This window comes from Aphelocoma coerulescens, chromosome 7 (assembly GCF_041296385.1).
Source record: "Aphelocoma coerulescens isolate FSJ_1873_10779 chromosome 7, UR_Acoe_1.0, whole genome shotgun sequence".
In the NCBI taxonomy this organism is placed as follows: Eukaryota; Metazoa; Chordata; class Aves; order Passeriformes; family Corvidae; genus Aphelocoma; species Aphelocoma coerulescens.
In genome coordinates this window covers 21217760-21243301 of record NC_091021.1, presented here as the reverse complement: position 1 = coordinate 21243301, position 25542 = coordinate 21217760, and the positions used below count along the sequence as shown (strand labels likewise).

General features: G+C 38.8%; 1 protein-coding gene across 1 annotated transcript in view; it reads left to right on the top strand.

Annotated features, from left to right (window-relative positions):
- Window positions 1-2990: 2990 nt before the first annotated feature.
- SCN2A (sodium voltage-gated channel alpha subunit 2) overlaps window positions 2991-25542 on the top strand; it is a 76974-nt gene continuing 54422 nt past the window's right edge. The window contains exons 1-3 of the mRNA XM_069020789.1: window positions 2991-3048; window positions 3814-3940; window positions 24421-24739. Of these exons, the coding sequence (XP_068876890.1) occupies window positions 24473-24739 (267 nt within the window). The 5' untranslated portion in view covers window positions 2991-3048; window positions 3814-3940; window positions 24421-24472. The remainder of the gene's footprint in view (window positions 3049-3813; window positions 3941-24420; window positions 24740-25542) is intronic.

Genomic DNA, 25542 nt, shown 5'->3' with positions numbered 1-25542 from the left:
ATAATTTTACCTCGATCTGCTTTTGGCCAAGAATGATAAGGATACAGAACAAGTAAAGTGTTTGCTGCACTGAATTGTGAAGTAAGCACAAGTTAATGTCTTAATGGTTCTACTATATGCTATATAGTAGAACTATATGTATATTTAATATACAATGTCACAGAGAGCAAAGATGGAAGTGATATGTCCTTTCAAAAACCATTGTACTTACTCGTTTTCAAATCTGTATCCACCATTGGTCATTAAAAGGGACTTCATTGTTAGCCTCAGGTAGAAAAGAAATTACTGGCTTTAAACTTTGAAAATACTATAAATGCGATATAAAATAGTCCCTTCTTCAAAAGTAGCTACCAAGACCAAAGAGTTTCCATTATGTAGAAAAATGTTCAGAAATATTTTGAATTCCAAAACTTTTTGTTTTCAGGCAGACGCAAAATCTGGCACCCTGCACTAATAAACCTCAGATGCAAAGATTTTAGATCTGAAAGAAATGTAAGAAAATTCAAAGATTGTTAATGATTAGTAGTCACCAAAGCAGTTTCTCTTAAAGGAACAGGAACTGGGAAGAGAATATACTTCATATTTAGAATAACCTTAAAGTTCAGTTTCACTTCAATGAGTAATTTGCAAAGGTGACTCTCAGATGTTAAAGGCAAGAATAATAGGCTTTATGATTTCATAAGAACTAAACAAAGGCTAATAACTTCTGATTGAGATTAATTTATGTCTTTTAAAAAGATGACACATCAATGAACCACTGTTCAATCTGCAGACCTGTCTTTTGTCTCAACAATTTACAGATTTAGGTCCAGAGCTTGAGAGTTAAGAGATTTGTGGATTAAAAAGATAAAAAGGAAAAGAAAGGGTTCCAAATACATGAAACAGCTATTTCTTTGAGGCATGTAACGACAGGCGTAAATAAGTGTCTGTTGGCCAGAATAGCTCCAAGCATTGCTCCTTAAGCTTAACATCCCATGCTCTGTGGAAACTGGAGTTTGACCTTTTGCTCCATCTCTTCTGGGCAAATGTTTTTGCATGATTTAATAGAATAGTTATTTTTTATGCAGATGACTGTTAGCCATGCTCTAAGAGGCAAAGAGAAATTTCTGGTAGAAACGAGCTCTATCAGCATGGTTGAATAAGCAGAAAAATTCTTCCAGCTATCCTAGTTTTAGGGCACTTTAAAAAAAACAGAAAGAGATTTGTTCAATGGATATTTGTTTTCATTCCTATGAAGTTCCTATAATTACTATTAAAATGATTAATAAAACCATGAATAAACCATGTTTGTAGGTGTTGTTAGACTTCAGGAGATTTAGAATCAGCTCTGAGAGATTTGCTAGGATCTCTCTGGATCTCTTCTGAAATTTTCACAGACAAACTCTTTACTTTCTCACAGACATGCAACTGTTTGAAAGTTTGTGCCACTGAAAAAATCCAGATTTTATGGCAAAATAAAAACTTAGAAAACTCCTGTGGATCTCAGCAGTCAAGTCTATTGTCTTTTACTTACTGTGGCACTTTATTGTGGTATATGTGAGATCTTATCATATCTCATTTTAATTGTACTCTTCACGGAAGACACAGAAAATCAAATCTTATTTTGCCAATGAGCTTTACCACTAAGAAGTAATTGCCATGTACCTGCAGATCAAAGAGAGTGAGAGACTGTAGAAGGATTAAGATTACAGAATAAACGTTTCTCTGAGTTTGTGTGTATTTTTTATAATGCAGCTGAAATTCATGTTTATTAACAGTACAACGTTAACTAAATTGCTACTCTACTGCTAAGAATTACATATTAGTACTATTACAAGTAATAGTCATATAATCTCCAAATTTCTTGTAACAGTTTTATCTCATTTTTAATAATACAGATTTCATTAATTCAAATGATTTTTATTTTTTCTTAGAAGTTCTTAGTTAATTTATGAAATTTAATTAATAGTCAAAATTTTAATATTACATATTCCAGTGAAATTATAATTTTGCAAGAAATACATTAAAGAAGTGACTTTAGAATTAGGCTTTAGAATATCAGCTTCAGCATCTTCGATCTCAAGTAGGCCTACATGCATTCATGATGCATTTCCATATTTATACAAAGTTGTCAAAGTTACTCCAAAGTATCTCGTGCTGCGTGCCCTACTGGGGCGTGCGGGCACTGAGGAGCAGTGGCCGCGGAGCCAGGCCGCACTCAGCACCGCGGACAGCGCCCACTGCGGGTAACACTGGCGGCACTTCGCAGGGACACCCCTTACAAGTACGGGTAGCTCAGTATAAAGTAGTACTTTAAGGAAAAAAATCCTTCAAGTCAAACTAGAGTGCATTTTTTGGTGGCAAGGGAATTTCTAAGATGCTCAGTCCATGCTCACACAATAGGTGTTTTGACCTATTATTATCACTGCTTGCACTATTTTAGTATTTTGGTGTTCTTTCAGAGTCCAAGATCCCATTGTAGGGCTTGAACAAGCATGAAAATGTATCATTTTCTTGGACACTCCGAGGCATTGGGATAACCATGATGAATGGTTTAAGCTGACACAAATATCAGTCATTACTCAAATGGACAGTCTCTTCAGCTACTCCCTTGTGTTGACAACACTGATTATTGTGATCATGTGTCACAAAAAGTTAGATCATGGATCCTAATTATAAATTCCATGGTTTTCATCTAGATCCATTCCTAGTTAACTTTGCACTTTTTCCTCCCCCAGGCCCCATGTTTGGTATGATTAAATTTTCCTCCACAGCTGAGAATTGCTGAGCCAACCCCGCATGCAGGTGGCTGCTAGCTGTGTGATGTGACAGAGCAGGTGTATGTGATAGAAATAGAAGATAAAAGTAGAAACAGCCAGCTATACAGCATTCCAGTATAAGGTATCCTTTAGTAACACTAAATCCAACACTGCTATTATGGGAATTGTGGCTAGAGACAACTGGGGGGAGGCAGTCAACTTGTATATTAGTCTTTTACAACTAATAGTACCCAGAATACCAAAGATCTGTTCTAAGATGCTATAAAATGCAGTAGGGCCTTGGATTAAAGTAAGTAAAACAGATCACCCTAAAACCCCTTTACTGAGCAATAATGTAATGTAGATGTAGTATGGATGTGGCCAGTATAGACTTGGCTACATCCAAGCATCCATTCCTTCTGTCTTACGTTTTTTTCCCCCTCTGGCTTTCAATAAATATATAAATGTCATTTATGTTTTCCAGGATCAATAATCAAAGGGAAAAAACCAGCACTCTTTATTTTCTACTGTTCTGTAGTGGAGAGTTTTGAATAAAAAATTATTTCTTTATTTCTAAACAGAAGATGCATTAGTACATAGTAAAATAAAGATATCAGGCAGAACCTTGACTTTCCTGCAATTACATGTATACTGATCTATTCAAATACATTCCTCATTGTAAAAAAATTAAAAATTAAAAAAAATGATGTTGTGTAATGTAAATCTCAAGCCAGTTTTCAAGAATTGGTAAGCACTGCTCAGTGTTCCCGTATTTAAAGCTGTGTACTCGAGGGTAACGCGGTGCACAAGCTGTGCGGGCAGGGTGTGCGGACTCCAGAGCGCTCGGTCCTGCCAGGAGGTGGAGCCAGCACGGAATCCGCTGCCGCTTCGTTTCCTCCCTCTCCGCTCTCCCCCCCCTCCCTTTTTTTCCCCCACAACCAATTTTCTGATCGATGCTGGGATTCAAGGAGTGAATCTCAGAACAGGAAGCAGGCGAAGAGACTACAGAATACTGCAGAGGTTCCTTTGTTGCTTTTATGGGGAGGTTCTTTATTTCTTTCCTTTTTCATTTCAGTGAAATCAAGAGTTTACAAGCTTCTTTGCCCAGGAACCTGTACCTGCAGTAGAACGAGCGTCTCATCATCTATCTACAAGTGTATGGATATTTCTTATGCTATGATTTTTAATTCTCTTTTAATCAGGTAAGACAACATTATATTTAATTAGAATGCTACAAACCAACAAATTCTAGCTGGTTTTTACCAAGATTCTTCTCTTGTGGTGCCACACCTAGTTTTCAATTAATATTAATAGAGCAAGAGGAGAGGAAATAATAGCCATCTTTGCCACTGCATGGATTTTTCATAGCCTTTAATTGGTTCTTAGCACAATAATGAAGAATGATGTTGCTCTTTGGAGCTTTCTGGTCCTATGTTTTTTAAGCTTGCATGTTTGTAGTAAGAATTTTGAGTTTGTGATTTTCATCTTAATTGTGGTAATATGTTGCTGTTGTTTTAAGGTAGTCATCCACAAGTGTTTTCTTTTTCTACTGGAGGCTATACTGGTGCTGTATTCAGAATACAAATTGGAGTGTGTTTTAAAGCACACAACTGCATCCTTGGGATTGCACAATTTTTATGCAGAGATATACTGTTGCTTCTTTATACCATTTTCAGTGTGAGGCTCTCTTTACTTCCTAAATTCGTCTTTTTTTTTCCGGGGAGGCATAGGAGATTTATAGGATTCTCCCCTCCCTCATCTCCCAAAACAGCCTCTCCCTGATGGAAGACAGAATGGAGGACTTGTCTGTGACTAAACATGGTTTTGCACTGCTGCATATACCATATGAAACACATATGTTTTGTGAATTGCTTTATATATATAAGAATGGAATTTTTATTTTAAAACTTCATTCCATATTGCATGAGAGAGAAAAAATATTCCTTTCATTATTTTTTTAGAAGCATGATACCCACTGGGAGAGACACAGCAGAATGACTCAGGAGGTGGGAAGCTCATGCAGCACCCCCTGACTCTTCTTTCAAACCTTCTGGTCTTTTTCCTTACCTTCTCTTAATTACACCAATAATGCTTTTAGTTGGGAAAAACAACATGGAAATGCATTGACTTACACAGTCATAGATCAGAGAAGGGGCTCAGTAACCAGTTTGTGAAAAAATAGAGAATGTGCAATCAGTTTTTTCCCTGTTGCTTTCTATTATAAGGTGGTAAGTAGCACTTCATCAAAATTTTCACACACCTGCGTAAAGGTAAACTTTTTTCTTTTTGTGGTGATTAGTGAAGCAACAGAAAATTGCCTGTGGGGATTTGAATGCTAGATGCTGTGTTGGCTTTAAATGATTCCATAGATAGATACCTATGAAATGCTGAGAAGGTTCATACACATTCTCGCCATCTCTGCAGGTTGCCTGCTTAGCTGGATTTTTCTGATCAATGTTTACAATATGTATATCTGGCTATGGCTCAGCCACTGCAATGTCTCTTCACTAGATGATAAAAATTCCTTCATTCTTGAACAGATCTGGAGAAACGATGAATGATCATGTCCAAATGATCTGCAATTTCCTCTGGTGATAAATGCATTAAATAAATGATGCTCTCATATGTCTATAGGCCCCACTTCAACAACAACAGGCATTTCAATGGGATGACTCACATTCTCAATATTAGGCAAGTGGATAAATACCTGGCTCTGTTCTCTTGATTTTTAGACTGCACCAATTTTCAGAGAAAAAATATTTGTAATCACAGAAATTTTGCAGTGTTCATAAAATGCAGTTAGTAGGTCAAATGAGCATGTAGCTTCAAAGACAATCTATAGATTAACTTTAATGTTTAAAAAAATAATAATATAATCAATTGAGCTATTATTGGCCTTAAAGGAAAATATTGAAGCAGAATTCTTACAGATTTTAAGTATATTTATTGTGAACATTAGGTCTTGGGAAATAGAGGCACATAAATGGCTGTATCATGTAAAAGCATGATCCAGTTACCTTTCACTAGGAATAAAGTTGGGTATTTCTCTAGGAGTTCAAGCAAAACTGGACCCTAAGAGAAAGCTGACCTTCCCTACCTTGTGTGAAACTTAAGTATAGAGGCTATTAAAGCCAAAATACTGAATTACTCTAATTGAAGTGTACTTACTCTGTACTCATATAAGCATCAGATCTCAACAGCAGAGACCAGTGTACCCACCCTGCAGCAAGAGGAAGAGCCCAGCACCAGTTATGCTGCCAGTGCTGCTTCTTCAATTTCATCACAGGCCTTGATGAATGGATTTGTGTGGTCACTACCTGCAGCCCTGCTCCACCCCTGAGTAGCCCTAAAACGCTCCCACTAAAGCAATGGAGAGGACACTGAAATCTAACATAGTCTATCTGCTTGATTCATACCTGGTAGCAAGAAATGCAACTGTAATCCCCTGTTATGCATTCAGCTCTTGGCTGGAGCACGAAAATCTCAAGCAATATTTTTACTGTGTTGCTTCCAACATTTTAAGACCATAGACATGCTCCCACCAGCTTCTCCAAACCACAGTGTGGATCCTTTGCAGCTGCAGACCCTGCTCCTGCACTCCCCCTGAGTGGAAGTGACCTCTCGCCCATCAGAGCCCTCCTGTTCCTCTCTTTGCCCTTGGTCCCAGCTTGCCAAGCAGGCATCAGGAATCCCAGAGCCTCCTTTCTAGAGGCTTCCTGATGTCACTCGAATAAATCCATTTCTTGTACCTTCTCTCATCTTGCAGACACCCATCAGTCTTAGAAATGCTGGGTTAGAAGACATTTCTGCTAATGGTCACCTGTATCTCCTGCTCCTCAGTTACTGTCTCTGAAAGACAAATAATGTACCTCCATTTCCCAGAGGTGGTAACGAGGAGAGGCAAATGATGCTGAGAATTACTAAATGCCTTTAGGATTAAAGAAAAAAAAAGATGAGGAAATTAATAATTCTGTACTCAATGCATGCTTGTGAGGATATGCTGTAAAGAAGGTTTGGGACCAAAATGCTGACAGAGGACAATTTAAAGAAACATTGAGTAACTATATTCATGCTATTCAGTTCAAATTCCAAGTTTGCAACTTCTCTTATTTTTTCTTCTGAACCTACTGTTGTTCCTTTTCCGACCCCTACCTCCAACTGAAGTTAGGCTGCTTCCTCCTTCTGCCTCTGAATCTTTTGGGACCAGCAGAAGGGCTTTGCTTCCACTCTTGCTTTCAGTGCTGAGTGCCTCAGCAACTCTCAGTATTAACTGCACTGAAGGGGCTGCTAATGTAGAAACACAGCCAACATATGGCAGCTCTCTAAGTATTTATTACAAGCTGCTAAGAAGCTTTTTCTGAGCATATCTAGAAATTATTTTAGAGAAGTGTTGAATGGCCAGATTTCAATAAATTTAAACAGGAGCAACAAGATTCAAACTCATATACTGCCTGAGCAGCCTACTTGACACAATCCAGAGTAAATAGATTGTAGCAAAAAAAAAAAAATTGTCTCAAAAAAACTGGCTGGAAATGCATTTTAATGCTGCAGTATTACCACCCTGCTTATTAAATAAACACAAAACCAGTTTTTAATCTTCCTATTAAAAAACACATCAACATAGAGTCATCATTCTTGGCCATCGTTTTTTTTAAACTTGTAGCTTAGGAAAATAATACTTTCAAACTTTTTCCAATAAGCTGACTAGAAATGTACTTTTTCTATTAAATGGTGAAGTTTTTGTTGTTATAAGCATTCAAACTGAAAGGACATATGAATCTGCATTGTGAGGTTAATATTTTCTTTCTAATTCAATTGAAAGAAATATCTCACTATTTCTAGTTCCATTAAAGAAAGAAATCCAGTCTCAACAATTTTATTGGGCAAAGCTGAATGCGTTATTAAGAGATTCACATGATGGAAACTATTATGCAAACAAAACTCTGTCAGGTTGTTCATACTATATGGAAAAAAATTTATAAAATCAAAATATCAGCAATAACTTATTTTTATGTCTCTCAAGCTGAAGTTCAGTGATTGTTCTATGTAAAGTTCTCTAAGGCTTTGTGTAATTGTGATCCTACTTGCTGCTTGATTCTTTGCTTGCTTTCCCTTAAATATGCTGATTTTGGCCAGATGAATTGTTCTAGCTAATGCTAGTTGGTTCTCACCATCTTTCTGGAGATCCTCACAGGTAGTTGCCATTATGCATTAAAAATGCAAACTTCACCAAGAGGCTCATGTTCAGTAAGATAATGATTGCCCCATGAAGGACATAGCTACCTCACCTGCACAAACTGATAACATACAGCATGAGCAGGCATGCATTTAAAAATTATGAATGTCCAGGTTTTGAACATACAGCAAGTGTTCTTTTGATGTGGCCTTGTCATGGTTTTATGCCATAAGGTGCTGCTCGTCTGGTCTTAAATGGAGTTGTAATGTACAGCTTTTGAGTAATTCAGATGTCAAACGACCCACTCTAGCCAAAATATTGGGTACCATTCAACACTGCAGCAAAAAGAAGGATGGCAGCAGGTTCAGCTGGCCTTTAGCTTAGCACTTTGGTTTCAAAGGCAGCATTTGTGCTGTATGGAACTGTACAAGCCTACCTGATTATTTTGGCCTGCTACCTTATGACTCCATAGCTTTCTGGACACTGATACTGAGCTAACTTAATTAAGGCTAAAACATTTTCCCATCTACTGCTGTCATTTCTTTCACAGCAGGGTGAGTGTTGCTTTAGTTGAATTACTAGCAGGCTTTCAGAGTGGGGCAGAAACAGTCCTCCTATCTAAATGGGTGTTAATTATACATTATTTTTTTCTATACCATCTTCACCATGTCTCACTATCCTCAGTGTAATTGCAAAATCCTCCACAGAATTTGACCCCAATGTAGTTTTGTTTGATGATAAATGTAAATGATTCACTCTGAAATTAGGAGTCTGACTCAAGTTTTCTAAAGCAATACACTCTGTTCTAGACTCACCCATTTGTCTCAGCAGGATAACAGATATAGTAGGAGCTGGATTCCATACATGTATACAAAATGGAGACAGATACATGCAAAAAGAATTGACAGTCTGTGATCTCAAGAATAATAGCAGCTGGAGTTTAATTAATCATAAACTGCATGGAGCAAGGTTAGAAACAAATGTCCTTTGCCTAGACACTGGGATCTGAATTTGCTGTTTAAAAATGAATTCCATAAACAGGTGCCAGCACCTGAGTATCTAAACAAACCATGTACTTATAGGCAAGTGTATGGCAAATTTCTAAACAAACACTATAATGAAACAAGAACTCTGCCCAGGATAGTTGAAATTTGACAGCCTATATCTAAGTATGCTCATTGTATTTTGTGTATTAGTAAATATTTGTACCATCGGCAAACCAGTGGAAAATCCTACTTTTTGGGCTACAAGGAAAGCAACAAAGATAAGTCTTCCCTCCTGGAAGTCTCTGGCAAAGTTATTTTAACTGGCACTGCAGCACACAAGGTCGTATCCCAAGAGTTTAACAGGTGTATTTGTAGAGTGTGTGAGCTCCATGTGTTTTCTCTTTGCTGAAAGTCAATAATGCAACCATGGAAACTAAAAGATAAGTACTGACACCAGGCAGGATGAAAAAATCTTCCATCTGTAGTTGTGTTAACCTGAAAGCAGACATGGGGCAAACACTGCACGATTGTTTGCAGATTGAGACTTCAATGATGGCTGCACTAACACCTTGTGCAAATGCATTCACATAGGTTAGATTTTTCAGTGCAGAGGCTGGCTTCCATTTTGTAAAATGAGAAGCACCACAAAAGTGCTGACAGTAAACAGCCTCCCAAGCACCACGATAATACTACTGAAAAGTTCTCCTAGTGAAGAAATGAAAATATGCTTTGAAAATACTGGGGAGCAGGTTGAGCTTTACTTTCATTTGGCTTCTGGAAAATACTAATAGATGAAATGGAAAGCACAGAATTTTACTCTCAGAAGCAATGGGAAGATGGAAATCTTTAAAGTTATTAAGGAAGTCAATTTGATTAGAAAGAAATAGACTGTAAATGTTACTGGGCCACACTTATAAGAGTCACTTTTCAATAGAATAACATTTTACATCATGCAAACAGTTTGCTTTTGTAGTTATATTGGCTAAACATATGCAACAGTAAGAACATTATCAAGACTTATTGTTTCAATTTTTTTTATGGTATTTTCAGTTAGAGCTAACATTTAAAGTGCTTCACAGCCTTAACATTTGTGACTGTAAAAAGATATTTGTGCTTTTGCCAGCATAAGATTTTATGAATAATATGATCTTTGATCTGAAGCAAAGCTTTGGCCCTCTAAGCCAAGCCAAAGGCAGGTTACTCTCACAGAGAGAAATCTGGTACTTTACTCCACTAGTATCCTTCAGGGGGAAAAAAAATGAACATAAGCCTCACAGTATGATGATGATGATGATGACCTTTAATGTTGTATGGGACACTTGGGTGTTATTACTCATGCTGACATCTTGCTCTGTGGAGTGGCAGGGGCTGGGAACTCTGGAGAAGTGTTCTCCATTGCTGGGAAAGGGATTATATAGCTTTTCTCAGTATTGACCTCACTTCCAAATTAGTTCATGGATTCACACATTCTGAAAATAATCTGTCCTTAGTGAGAAAGATGAAGGATATGATGCAGAAATGGAGTGAGCTGGTGACATGGTATAAATATTGTGAGGATGGGGAAACAGCTCTGGAATTGTGATAAGAAGAGGAAATATCATCTGGGAACCTAGAGAAGAGGACTGATGGGCAAGAAGCAGTCAAATGTACAGTGGGGGAAAGAGAAATTTTAGAAAGGTAAATTGAGTTCCTGTATTCCCTCTAATCAGAACCTGTTTTGCTGGCTCAAACATTGTGGGAAAGGAAAAACTCTCCTGAGGAAGTTTTTAACATCTGCTCTGTTGTTTTATTCACACGTACCAACAAATGCAAATGGAGTATATTAATAAAAACCTGTACACTTAGGAAATTATTCTGAACTGGAAAAAAATTATTGAACTCCGCTGAACAAATTTCAGTTCCAAACAGTCCAGTTACACTTGGTTGCAGTTGTATTTTAGCTTAGGATTTTGTAGGCTGTCCTCAGCAATCCTTCTTTTCCCCACAGTTGTAAAATACTATAATAAACAAGCCTCCACTCCTCCTTTTTTTTTTTTAAGTTACCTTGAAACTGAATCTGCATTTTTAAAGAAAGTGGCTGAACTTTAGAGCTGTTAATTGTTTTCTCCCTCTTATGAAAACAATCAGGAGCTCTAAAAAATTAGTTTTGGGCAGATACATGATGTAAGTATTCAGCTTTCCATTTCTGGCACATTTCCATACTTCTGTGCCACTTCTTTTTTTCTTAACATCACTACCCAGGAAGTGATGTCCAAGTATGAAACAAAGCACCCATGTAATTGCAAGAATACTTTGCCATAATATAACTTACTAAGGTTGTCTCATGAATTTGGTGTGTTCCAGCTGAGACTCATTTTAAATCAGGGGACTGGTATAATCCACACTGTGCAGAATGTCAGAATAAACACTCACAACCATCTCCTCTCATCCTACACTTATGAATCTGCATTGCTCCCTCAGGCCTTTCAAGTTTCTTGATGGAATAGTGATACTACCTTCCTGCTCTTACTTAAGCACGTGTCAGCCACAAGCACTTTGTCCCTCAGGATGAATTGATCCATAAAGATGTTTTTATAGTGTTCAGAATACTCTGGGTTTATGTCTTGATATGACAGTTAGGTTTTTAGGACACTATAAAAAGCAAACAGAAATTGGGCCTGGCAAACTGTTTCAGGATTTTTTTAATGGCATTTCTATTTAATTGTGGGCCAATTAACTACTCTGTTTCCTTTCAGATAAAAAAAAAATCTTCTCAATTTAATAGAGACTTGTTTAATGCTTTCTAATGTTATATATCTGGCTGAGCTTTTCATTACCCAGGGAAACAAATGTGCTGGTCAGGTCACCAGGGAGTAGCGATGATATCTGCTCTCTTCCTTTGTGTGGGACGTGGAGGGGAGGAAGATGCAGCGCTAAAGTTTTCTAAGAGTTCCTGTACAATGATCTGGGAAATCCTATATAACCATTTGGCTGTGTTCTGCACAAATCACCAACCATATTACTCATCATAGGATCTAATTTCATGCTGTTTGGTTTAATTTCTCCCTTTTGGTTGCCAAGTTTTGAATATACATCCAGCCTTATGTGTCTCCCACTGGTGACATCTTCATTTAAAATACACAGTTACTCAGCTGTAGACATGCCTGTAGTGTGAAGCTCTGGACAGCTGGCAGAACTTTAACTCATAATAACTATTAAAATTAAAGTAATTAATATATATTGTTAAGTACTACAACAGGGACGTTCAATTCTCCCTGTGTCTGTCAGTGTTTATCAGAACGCAGACCCCATATATTTTCATATGTCATTCTTGTTCCCAAACCACACATGATTCTGCTTCTCAAAAAACAAAATGAGAACAATGGTAATGGGTGCAAAGTTAAGTGGCTGATATTTAGTACGGAGGTCTGGAAGTAAAAGGATCCACTAAATACTTCACATTTAAAAAATTATGTTAAAAGTATGTTAGTAAGTAGCAGAATCAAGCACTCACTGAATTAAGGCTGTCTTTACATTCCAGAAATCACACATATGATTTGTAGCCACCTGTGAAAACAGCAGTTGGAGTGAATTGCCTGCCATCAGGCAGTACTGAGTACTCATCTCTCGCCCTTTGTAGTCAGTCCAGAGACAGGCACTTCTAGGGCACAACTTGCCTCATCGTAAGGTAGATATCTGAAACAGGTCAGAAGAGTTGCCTTTTAAAAGACCTATTTTTCTCCAGTAATATGAAAGGAGTTCAGATTGGCTTAGATGCAGATGCCAATAGATACAGGCATGTGATGCCAGAGAAAGCAAACCCTACTTGTGGCATGCCCAGTTCTCCAAGACAGTATACAGACCTTGCACAAAGGACAGTGCTTTTTGCCCACATAGTTAGCATCCTTTTTTCCCCCTTCCCACTAGTCACTTCTCCCGATCCCTGTGCAGCACCAACCATTCAAGGAAGCCTCTTCCAAAACAAATCTCACTGCTTTTAAGAGCTCATCCATATTGTATACTACATCAGACAGTGAACACTGCATTACAGTGTCTACTGAAAAATGGACCAAAACTAAAGCATATCTCAATTCTATGTTGTCATTTCAGTCCTTCTTCCTACAGTAATAGGTGCTTTTTATTGGAGTGGTTGTACACTATTTTAGGGAGACCATATTGATACACATATGAATGAATTATTGAATACATGTTTACACATACTTCACAGAGCTCTGGTCACCTTTATACTCCTTTATAAACACATTTTCACATCTTTTTGTCCATCCTTCCAATTAATTCCAGTCCAGTTATCTCAGGTTTTTATTCCCCCTCTTGCCCATTCATCCCAAGCTTTTTTGCTTTCTCCTATCTCTCCTTGCCCCATTATACTGGCTCCCCTGCTTCCCTTTTCCTTGACTGTTTCACAGCCCAGTCTCCTTTGAGGTCAAACTGATCAACCTAGATGAATTTCTTGATCATAATCTACAAGTCTTTTAGTTTTTCATGTCCCTCCAACCAGCCTGAAGGACCACTGCAGCCAACTTTGAGACAGTTGCTTTATCCAGGCAGACAGTTCTTACACGTATCATTTCCCTGGAGGTTTCTTATGCTGCCAGCCTTCAGCCTGACCTTTTTTCCTAAATGCCCCCTTTTCCTTCTGTATTTCCTTCTGGATTTTTATGGCTTTTTTCTTGTTTGTTCGGTTTGGTTTCTTTAATAACCAACATACAGGATGATTTAGAACAAAAAGATGAAAGCATTCCCACTCCTGGGTGAGCAGAGTCCACAAAGACAGACTTCAGCTGCACAAAAATCCCCTCAGATGGACAATGAAACATTAACAGAAAATTGCATTGTCTTTGTAATGCACAACTTTAAATCTCTGGGGTGTTCTTTCAAATGCATGCAAACTAATTTTTCAAAATTTTTCAACTCTAGGCAAGTATGATAGATACCATTCCATAAGAAAAAGTCCAAAATTCAGAATGTGACTTATTCATGCTTTGAAAATTGGCAGCTATAAAATTGTAAGGGGAAATACATATACGTAACTTTTTTCTTGGAAATAGTTGCTTTGAGTTGAAACTTCCCTCCAAAAATTGGTCTGAGGCAAAAATGGAAAGTTTTAGCCCCAGCACTTCAAGTTTGGCATAACCAAACAAGGGGGGAACAAAAAAAATGGAAAACAGGACAGGTCAAGGTCAAGTATCTCAGTAATAAACGGTACTGTCAGCCCCACCTGCAATTAGCATGAGATATGACAACCAGTAACTAGTAGCTGGCTTGGACCCATCTGCACTCTGTCCCTAAGGATATAGTAAGAACTGCTAACCCATAAACTATCATAAGACAAAAAAAAAAAAAAAAAAAAATTTAAAAGTAAATATGGGACCTCGTCTGTGACTTAATTTCCAGAATCACTGAAGCCACTTTGCTTCTGGTTTATTTGAAGTGGCACTTTACTGAAACAAAGCCAACTCTTCCATTCCAGTGGAAAAGGGAATCTGGTGGGGACCATGCATGAGAAAGGAAGTTGTGCCGTGTAGTTGTTCTTTTTTGTAGTTGTGCTTTTTTGTGTGTGTGATTCCCTCTCCTTTAGAGGCCCTGAAATGTTTCCAGGTGCAGCTTCATAGTAGGGGCATGAGTAGTGCTTATGAGGAAACATTTTGTGGCATCCTGCCCTTGAAGGCTGATAGATATCCAGGGAGTTAATGCTTCTTTCAAGCTGCATTAACTCCTGCAGGATCCCCTTGGCAGCTGGTGCTGTGCAGCTGCAGGGAGCCTGTCAGTGTCAGTATAGTTCCCGTGGGGGAAATTCTCATCTGTTATCCATGGAGATATTTGTTTCCCCCATGTGGGATGGTCCTCACACTTTCCATGCCTATTGTGTTTTGGGGTTGGAAGTTTCTCAAGAGGCAGTTGTGCTTGTTACTAGTCAGCTATCTTTGCAATTACAAGCCGATTTAGAAAATCCTCTGTTTAGATCCAGATTCTCTTTGTTTATTTTGCAAAGTTACAAATTGGACATGTACCCCTTCACGTCCTCTCACATATACCAAGTCAAAACTCAGGGGTTTTGGCATATAGTGGATGAGGTTAATTTTTTAACAAAAATATACCAACAGCTTGAAATGAGTGGAGATGATGTAAAAACTGTCCCAGCACCCCACTCCCCAGGTCCGTTTCTATGGTTTTACAGTCACCGTTTCCTATTTAAAAAAGCCCCATAACACACCCGCCCACCCGGAGCAGGGGAATTGGCTGGCTGCAGGCAGTAGGCAGCATGGCCGACTCTGTATCCAATACAGACGGTACACAAATTTAACTGAAGGAGGGATGGTGATCCCCCGGTTTCTTCCCGCCCTGGTGGTAAAGCCTGAATTCGGCTCCATCGCTGCTCAGCTCAGCTCTTGGGACAGCAGGGGGGACCTCGTCCGGCGGTGCTCCGCTGTCCCTCACTGGTGGCTCTGACGGGCGGGTTCCCCACAGCAACCCCCCCTCCACGTCTGCCTCTCCTGCCGTTATCTGCCCTAAACACCTGCTCCTTCCCGCCCTCCTGCTTCTCCCGTGTGACCGGGCCCGGCTGAAGCTGCCAGGGGCAGCTCTCCCTCTGGAACAGGCCGTGTGTCAGAGGAGGCTTTGCGGGAGTCTCCGCAGCCCGCGGGCGGCGGCGCTCCCCCTGCGCAGCGCGGTGCCGCAGCCGCCGGACCGGTTGCTTGGCAACCTCCCCTGGGCGCCGCGCCATTGCGGAGCCCGGCAGCTCCCCGGCCGCCTCCCCAGCCGCCTTTTCACCGGGGGCTGTCGCTTCCAGCGACACCCGGCTGCCCGTCTTCCCTCGCCGTGGCAACCGGGGCGCCGAGGCTCAGGGCGGCGGCTCGGCTGCCGCACCTGCGGCGCCCGCCGGCGGGGCGCGCTGGGCGGTGGCGCCCGGCGGGCTCCGCCCTGCTCCCCCTGCCTTGCTCCCCCTGCCTTTTTCTTCCTGCCTTCCCCGGCTCTCCGCAGCGCCGGCGGTGTGGGCCTGTTGGCGCTGCCAGGTTACAAGGAGAGGGTGGAAGTGTTTTGTGTGGAAGTGGAAGTTGCTCGCAGCAGTTCATGGAGGCGGAGGGCTCGGTCTGTGGCCCTTTGTCCCTGGCTCGAGGGCAGCTTCACTGTCGGTTTCGCTGTCGGAGCCTGACCTGGGCTTACGTAAGCGATAGCTGGAAAGGCACAGTCTTGTTCACAGGTTGTGTTCGCAACAGAAGACAGTAAGAGGCTATAAAAGTGGAATCATAGAGTATTTCCCATAGTCGCCTGTCAGTAGGTTCAGAATCGTGATTTATTTTGTTCATCCAAAACTTCTAGACAGATGTTAGGGGGATGTTGGAATCTCCCCTCTACCTGGTGCCTTCTATCCAGAAGGATATAAATTATATTTGAATTTTCTGTAGCCATGCTGTAGTTAAGATTAATTGGAGATTTCATTCTAAACATCTTTACATAATGCCCATACTGGGAATGCTAAATTCTGAATTCTGGTTTGTCAGGAAAGAAATCGCAGCATGTTTTATTAACAGCATAAGTAGTCAGCACATTCTCCTATTCAGGCATCTGGAAATATCTAGCTCATCCCATACATATGGCGCTTCTGTTATCATTACATCTTTGAATTGTATATTCATTCTCCCCACACAAACACACTAAAAATGGATATGTCTCTAGCCTGACACACAAGACTCTGCTTGTGGGGATAGTTTCTCACGATGGGTATCAGGGCAAAGATTGATTTGAGTAAGAGCCCACTGCAGCTGGATAACTGAAAGGCTGTAATCACTTAATCAGCTTCATTAGCGATTGGTGAATACTCTTGCATTGTCTTCCCACATTGCTGTTTGATTTGGAGACTACTTGTCTTTTTGTCAAGGGAAACTTGAACTGTTGTTTTGAATCTTTCTTGGGTGTAAATCAGCCTTTGTTTTTTCCTATGGTCAAGGAGCACTGGAGGAGCTCATTAAAGTCTGGCAGAAAGTTTATCTCACTGTATTAAATAAAAAAGTTAAGAATGGTATTTTCATCAAGTGAAAAATCCAAATTGTCTCATACTAGAAGATAGGATTTAAGGGCCTCTTATCTGGAAAGACAAGTAGCTTTTTTATTTGTGCACTGACATTTGATTGAAAATCAGCAGTTGTTCAAAGGACAATTTCTGATAGAAGAGGAAAACGGATTAATTTTAACAAATGCAAGTCATTTCCAGTTATTGGTTAACAGTAAGTAAAGATAACAATTAACTGATTTCTACCAATGTGTTTTTCATACTTCTTTGGAGTACATCTTGCCAGAGATCTATGGGTAGTTTCCTGAAATAAATTTTAAAGAGAGTAAGAAAATTGATTTGAAAGACCCCAAACTTTCCCAGTATGGATCTTTGTATATCTGTTTTTACATTATATGATCCTTGCTGCACATTTTTCTTAAAACACTGTCCTGATGTCTATGTTGAAAGGAAAATTCAACAGGAATCAATCCTGGTCACCTGGATTCTTACCTTGGAACAGCAATCCTGAGGCTGCTGTAACTGAATGGTAGCCCAATTTGATCCTTAGATTTGCTAGCATTTAGGCATTTTAATAACCCTTTTTGCCTTTTAATTCTGGTTATATTGGGTTCTACACCAGGCACAGGATCTGTGCTGATATTTGTTGACTACCATTGTTAGAGCCATGTTCTGCTCCTTTGTTCAGGCTCTGGAGATCCATTTGTTCATACTCTGGTGCCTTAAGCCTTTTGATCTTGCACTTAGGTGAGGCACTCAAATTTGGAAGACACTGAAGGTAGTCAGCTAGTCCTTTGCTCTCTGAAGTAGGAGGACATCTTAAGACTCCTAATTTCTTTTCTGAAGTGTGATGGATCAACTCTTTGATCTGTCTGAAATCTGGCCAGTTATTTACAGTTTTCAGCCAGACCAGTGAGCTGATCTGGCTAAAATGCAGAGGTGCAGAAATGCTCAGGCCAACACAGTGGGAAATGAGTAGGGTAAGAGTGGGTGGAAAATGCAGCTGTCCTTTCTGACAGCACTATCTCATATTGGCTTAAGGTTTCAAATAACTGCATTTTCAAAGGTGACTTGCTAGTTATACATCCATCTAAAATGTTGGAAAATGTGTAGGAAGCTGTATTTTTATATAGCTCTTCTAAGAGCCTTTTGGAAAGATTTGTTTTGCAGGAACACCTACTGTTCAAAGTGCACAGTTCAGTACATCGATATTGGATAAAGGGACCTCTGTCTCAGCTCTGAACAGACAGTGTAGCATTGTATGAAACACACAAACCTCAAGCACAGGAAAACTGATGTTTATTTGCTGTCTAATTTCAGCAGTGGAGCAGTGAAAACATAAATCTTAGCGCAGAGTTAGTGCACCAGCTCTAAACCTTCCACCTTCCAACAGGGCAATCCCATGTTATACAATCTTTGATGCAGTTCCATGGTGTGCTGACAGATCCAGAAGGGCTACAGTCCTGTGAGACAGAACAGGGTATTTCCAGCATTTATTTTACCCATGTATGAAAATAACTGTCGTGTGAGATGCAAGTGAGAGAATGGATTAATATAGCTTTTCTGAACTTAATTGTTTTAATTCCCTTTTGTCGTGCTAGGGGAAAAGGAAGGCACTGGAAGGAGAGAGATGTGAGTAAAGAGAAACTGGGGGCAGATCTCTCCTATTCCACACCAATGCTTCCTTAGCCACTCTTGTGCCTTTCTCTGTAAAGAAAACCTTAGGATTTCTTGCATGTGATGTAATTTTTTTCTATCCTGCACCCCCACCGACTCTTCAAGGACTTTCTCAGCCCACAGTGATTGAAATCAAACCCTCTTTTTTTCTGCTTCTCTGGTATATAAGCAATAAGCTCTTACTCCCTTGAGGCCTGGGGAGAAACATAACAGATGAGCACAAAAAATGAGAAACCTACACTTACTAAGACCCTAAAACAGTGAAGGCCTCTTACAAGTTTCTTGATTCTCATCCTAATCAGTTTTGCTACAAAACTCACACTCAGCACTGATCTTTTTCTTCCAAGTTCTAGCATTTCTTAAAATCTTTGAAAGATTGTCATGTGTCTACTCTGTTAATTCTCTTTTTTTCACTGGTAAAAGGTTTTCCTAAGAAACCCTCTTGCTGCAGTTTAACCCCACAACTTATCTGTATGCTAGGTAACAAGAAAATTCCTTTGCTTCCTTGGAAGAGCTTTTTGGACATATAAAGACAGTCACTCTGTCTTCAATCAATCTTTTCAATGTAAAATTAAGATAGAGCTCAAATCTTACATTTCCTTGGAAGCTTTCAAATATAGGATCTCTTGGATCCTACGTTTCCTTGGATGTTTTATTTCTGTGTTCTGAATTATTTCCATATTTTTTTGAAATATAATATGCAGATTGAACATACTGCTCCAACTTGAAGAGTAGATCAGTTAACAAGTTTATAAATCCAAGTGCTTGTTTTTTTTTTCTTATACGACTGACAGTTTTCACTCATGTTTGGTTTGTGGTGTCATAAGTACTCTAGATCTTTTCCTGCAGATCTATTGGTGAGGTTTTTCCTTATCCTTTAATTTTTCAGTTACTTATTATTGTCTAAGTATAAAATGTAGAACTTATGTATCTTGAATTGCATCACCTTTTGAGTCCATTTTGTTGTTTGTCAGGACATTTTAAATTCTAATACTATTCTCCTGTTTACTTGTAGCCCTCCCAGTTTCTCAAAGCTAGCAATCATGTTTTTCAGTCACCTAGATCACCATGAAAAATTTAGTAGCATAGTAAGTATTTTAAGTGGCACGGGGGGAAGAGGTGACAGGAATTCTTTATATTCAATGAATTTGATTAAATGGATACTATTTACAAGAAAAAAAAGCTCCACTTAGATCTCTTTTGTTCTTTCAATTAAAATACTATTTCATTTTAGAGCATAAACATAATGGTTTTTTTTTTAAGATTAAGGTTCTTAGAGTAGTATTAACATATTTTGCAAACTACAGCAAGTATCACAGTAACCTACGCTTTGGTCAAAGTTGCTTGCCACTGTTATAATTTTGGGATAGATTTTGTTTAAAGTTTAATTTATTGTTTCAGCAAAGAAGTGGAAATATGCCAATGTAATTTTCTCCTATCATAGAGTTGGAAGGCATTGTCAAAGACTGAGCAAGCTATTATACCGAAAGGACTAGATGAGCTTGATGACTGGTGTTACTGGAACGAGATGAAGCTCAGAACTATAAATGAAAAGTCATGCACTTAGGGACAATCTGATGTAGTACAGGGACACACAGCTGGAGAGTGAAACCATCACAGAACCAGAGAATGATGGCTACTTGCCAGTTGTGCATTTTAATGCTTTGCTTTGCCATTGAACAAAGACAATTAGTTTTTGCAGATTTCTGAGGAGAAACTGGTAATCTATTTTCCTTCTGATTTTATTAATCAGGATTGTCTATAGATGAGGGCTCCTGGGATGTCAGGAAAAGATTTGGAGATTTCTCTTGGCTCTGTCCTGTCCAAAATCATTCACCCTCATGTAGAATTTCTTTACATATGACACTGAACACTTCTTCATCTCTGCCCGGCCCTTTCTATGGGCCATGTGTTTCACCAGATGATTAAAGGACAATGTCCACTTCAAGCCTTCGCACATGCCACAGTAGAGGGAAGATGAATACCATTAGTGATAAAATTGTTCATAAAATGTGCCCATGGCTGTAGGTGGGAAGCTAGACAGCAGTTGGAAGTGACTTATTACCAGAATTGCCATTCGTATTTCATATTTGTTTTTTAGGTAAATTTTGACCGTGTTCACACAATAGTTCTTAAATATAGGCTATGTTGGATTGAGTTTTGATTGATATTTTCTATTCAATTTATTAATTTTTCCTTTCTATCTCTAATAATTCTGTTACTTTTACTATAGCTCTGTGTAGTATCTAAATATTTTAATGTATTTTAAGGATTGTTACAAGCTTCTCTAGGTGTATTACTGTTGCCTCCTCTTTAGAAGTATATATATTTGTCTTTTAGACTGCAAAGATGATATTGCATTTCCTGTCTCATCTGCCTCACTCAAATACTTGTTCATTTTTCCTTACAGCCTAGTAAGACTGTAGACCCAAGCCCCTAAGGCAATGGGATACATTGTCCCCTGGCTATTTCCTCTTTATCTTCTCTTTTCACTGTCCTTCCTAACACTATGCATATAGATTGTATAGTGGAAATAAAATTGAGATTTCTGGTAATTTCAGACCCTTACAATAAGAAACAAATAATCAGATGCTGTAACTTAATATGCTACTAATGGAAGAATGAAGCTCCTTTTCCATGTGAATCAGCCCAGCTTTTGAGGTACTTGATTTACTGTAACTTTCATACATAAGCAGTTGCCTATCCATACAAATAAATAATCAAAATGCTTTTGTAGATAGAAGCTCCTCTACTCCTCCTGTGGATCTGCGTTGTCTTGCAATCCTCTTATTTTGAGACTTCAGAACAGCCCCAAGTAAAATGTAGTCCTAATTAGAGCCAGCCAGAAATTTTCATCCAAAGCTTCTTAACCAAAAAAATTGGTTACATGGAGTTATTTGTAAACTTTTTGTTGATTTCTTTGAATCATCTGTGAAAATGGAAAACCCTATTGAAAGAAACACTTTTCTAAAAAGGCTGTTCACATTATTTTAAAATATTGTGTAATATTCAAATGAATCAAAACCAAATCAATACTTCTGGTGTGGTTCAGTTACAGTTTTCATTTGACACATTTTTTCTTAGTTGCTGAAAATTTCAAAAACCTTATTTTGACCAAGTCAAACTCTTCATTCTCTCATCACAATTATGAAAGGAACAAACTATCAGTATTTTCCTCTCTCTTCATTGTCTGTTTTTCAAAGCCACATTTCTTCAGCTACTCTATTCATTCCTTCTGCAACATCTCTCACTTTAGACTGACCTTTTGCTTTTTATTACTTTCCACACCTTTTTTTTTTGTCCTCTTCATGGCTGAAGAAAAGGAGACGGCAGAGAGTAAATGACTGCCAGAAGATCTGAATGTGTAGATACAACGTGTCTTGGTTGAAAAGTTTGGAAGAGACTTGTGTACATATAAAAGAAGGAGGGAAGGGCAGAAGGTCGATGGTGAGGTAGGAGAGAGGTAAAAAAGTTTTATTGGTGCAACAGGAGAAAAAGTATGAGTATCAGTAAGCATGGAATATACAGAACAAGCAGAAGAGTGGAAAAAAGTAGGATGGCGTTTCAGTGGAGTGGTGCCTGAAGGGGGTGTACTATTGATTTGCCACAGAGAGGGGCTTACAGTGCTCCCAACCACCTGCTGCAGCAGGGCACAAGAATAGATGATTTCTGCACAGGAACTCGACACTGCAGTGAAGACTCAAAAGTGCCCTGCTTCCCTCCCATTGCTGGCTTATCCACATTTAGAAACAATGCACATTGAACATACTGTATACATTTATTTTAGAATATTTACACAATCTATAGCTAAAAATAATCCAGACTGCTGATAATACAGTTTCCACAATTGCTTTGGTTGTATTCTGCCTGTGTAACCTCCATTTTTTGATTTCCCTTTCTTTTCTATCCTTTCTACTTTGTTTCTATCTCACCTTCACAGTTTTAAGAGCTATGGTCACATCAGCAGAAGCTGCTATGTATTCAAAATAATTTTTGAGAATCTTGAGACTTGACTGGTTATATAAAATCGTGTATTTTAGTCCAAGTGTCTCAGTTTAAGCAAGTGTTCAAGCATGCAAATTCTTTACCATTTCTGAGAAGAATTTATGGGTATATATCAGTACCATCTACTGGCAAAAAGAGTTACAGCACTTAGTAGGCTCACACAGGAAATGGCAGATTTTACTTCAAGAACCAGGATCCTTCAGCAGGAAGTTAGGTGTGGTCTGTAAAAGGAGAATTAAAAAAAAAAAAAAAAAAAAAGGAAAAGACATGATGGAATTTTAGCTGCAGTCTTCCCTGGTGCCATTCCAAACCCACATAAGTGCAAGATTCTTCACTGGTAATGAATTTTTAATTGTTTCCTGCAGTATTAAAACAGAATTATGCTTTTTTCTTTTTTCTTTTTTTTTTCCTTCTGTGATTAAAAATAAAATCTGACAGGATTCTGCTGCAGGACCACTTTCATTTTCCTAATGAACCCTTCTGCTGCTAGTAGTCAGTGCAGCTTCCAGGAGCAGTTTGGTACAGACCATTCATGACAGAATGCACCAGGTGCATTTGCCTGCAGTGGAAGAGCATGCTCACCGGCAGACCTGCAGGAGTTGGGATGCGTGTGGATGTTTGTGTAGGTGGAAGTGGCTGTGTGCATATGGTTGAAAAGGAGGAGAAAGCATCATGTTGCAGCTTATTTAGCAACCTTCAAAAATATGAATTTGTTGCGGCTGTGCTGGAGTATGTGTGCTAAGTGAGAGTAAAATAGGATCAGACTGATCGTATTCAAACTGTTGTATCGTTTTAATCTGATAATTGTTTCTGGGTATATTGTCTTACTCAGAATTTGTTACTTTATTGCATTTGCTGTATTTTTAATGTGCTTACTCAGAAGGACTCCTGAGAAAAATTCTTGTAGGCTACAGCAGAGATCCTGTTTGTGATTTCAGATCAAAGTATTTGCATTGGGAATATTTTCCACTTGTTCTTTTTAACTGAACTGCCCAGAAACATTAAGAAGAGATGGTCCTGCACTTCCTACTGAAATTTGTGAAAAATATATACAATTGATATGATATCAGACATAAAAGATCTAAGTGCAGTATGTAATGATTAAAAATAATTTTTGTTTAATTCAGCAATTCTTCCAGTGCACAGTGTGTTGCCAGGCAGGGGATCTGAATACAGGTGCTTATGCCTGAACCTTGTTTCCTGAGCTGGCAGCTCTGCAAAGGCAGCATATTTGTACTTGAAGAGAAGGAGCATCTTGTATTGCTTTCAACTGATCCTTCTGGCCTTACACGGCAAGAGTGGATTCTAAGAGTCATTTCTTGTCTGTATTGCTAGAGGGAGGATTGGTCCAAGATGCAGCTTTCAGAATAATAAGGAGCTGCATTGTCTGGAGTCTCACTCCTCAACACTGAACCAAATGCTTCAGAACTGTTGATTCCTCACACTGAATGCAGTGAAAAATATCTCCTGCTTTATTCACTAGAATGAGTAACATTATCCTTGATAAAGGCAAAAGATGTTATTGCATGTGACTTTTTTATCAGCCTGTAGAGTTGGCAATCTATTGGTGCAAGCACTAAGTGAATTTTAAGGTAATTGTTTTAGGAATTGATACCTCCGAGACAACTCTAAGAGGCAAGCTGCAAAGGAAAATGGTTTGTCTTGAAATAAAAACGAATTTAAAAATTCATTTCACAGCAGCCTCTTCTTGGATGATAATTACTGAATTTAACAAGATGTCCCCCACAAAATTCTGTGATGGTATATTGCTTTACATTGTTTGTAGCTGTGTTGCTCTACATTTTTTCTGTGTTTTTATATTTTTAGCACTTTTTTATGAGAGAGGCTAAACAGTAATTAAGAGGTGCAGGATGAAAAGATGGCACAATCAGTGCTGGTACCACCAGGACCCGACAGCTTCCGCTATTTCACGAGAGAATCACTTGCAGCTATTGAACAGCGCATCAATGAAGAGAAAGCTAAAAAATCCAAACAAGAACGCAAAGATGATGATGATGAAGATGGCCCCAAGCCAAACAGTGACTTGGAGGCAGGAAAGACACTGCCATTTATTTACGGCGACATACCTCCCGGAATGGTGTCTGAGCCCTTGGAAGACCTGGACCCATATTATATCAATAAAAAAGTGAGTGTGTTGTATATTTTTATTAGACTTTAAGAAGAATAAATAACAAAGAATCCTTCAATGACATAGTATTTCTGGTTTTTTTTACCCAGCCCTTCCATATAACAATTTCCCCAACACCTGATGTGATTGGCAGAAATCTCCATTGTAAGAACAGAAATTAGTAATGCAAGTTTGTGGGACCTCATACATCAGTAGAGATGCACTTAGATTTTTACTTCTTTATAAACCTGGCATTTTATAAAAGCCTGTAACTTTCAGTGGTTTACACACAGGAGAGTTGAAGTAGCACAGAAGTTATCTTTAGAATAACTACTAAATGCTGTATTGTAATGGTGAAAGGAGCAGATGTTCAGTACGAAACCCATATCAAAGGTAGCTAGACATCATCTTACTAGATTTCTTCACTGTCGTGGAAAGTTCAGGTTGCATTCTCTTGTCACTGGGAAGGATAGGGAAGTATGTAAAGGTAATTTCTCAGGATATGATGATCATCATCCTCATCCATATTTACTTTGTAGAGGCATCAAATATCCAACTTAGTCTGGGTGAAAAAATTTTCTTATCCAGTTCTAATTTTTTCTATGATTGTTTTCAAAGAGGAGGTGTTTAAAAGAGGGACATAAATAAAGAGGAGGTAGCAATTGCACTTGGAGTGTTGACAGAATGTTACATAATTGAAAAAAATATCTTTATAGAGATGTTAATTAAAAAAAAAAATCCACATATTTGCTTTGATTTAAAGTAACAATTACTGCTGTGGCCAGCACTGAAGTGTTGAACTTTAGACTAGTGTCCAGATG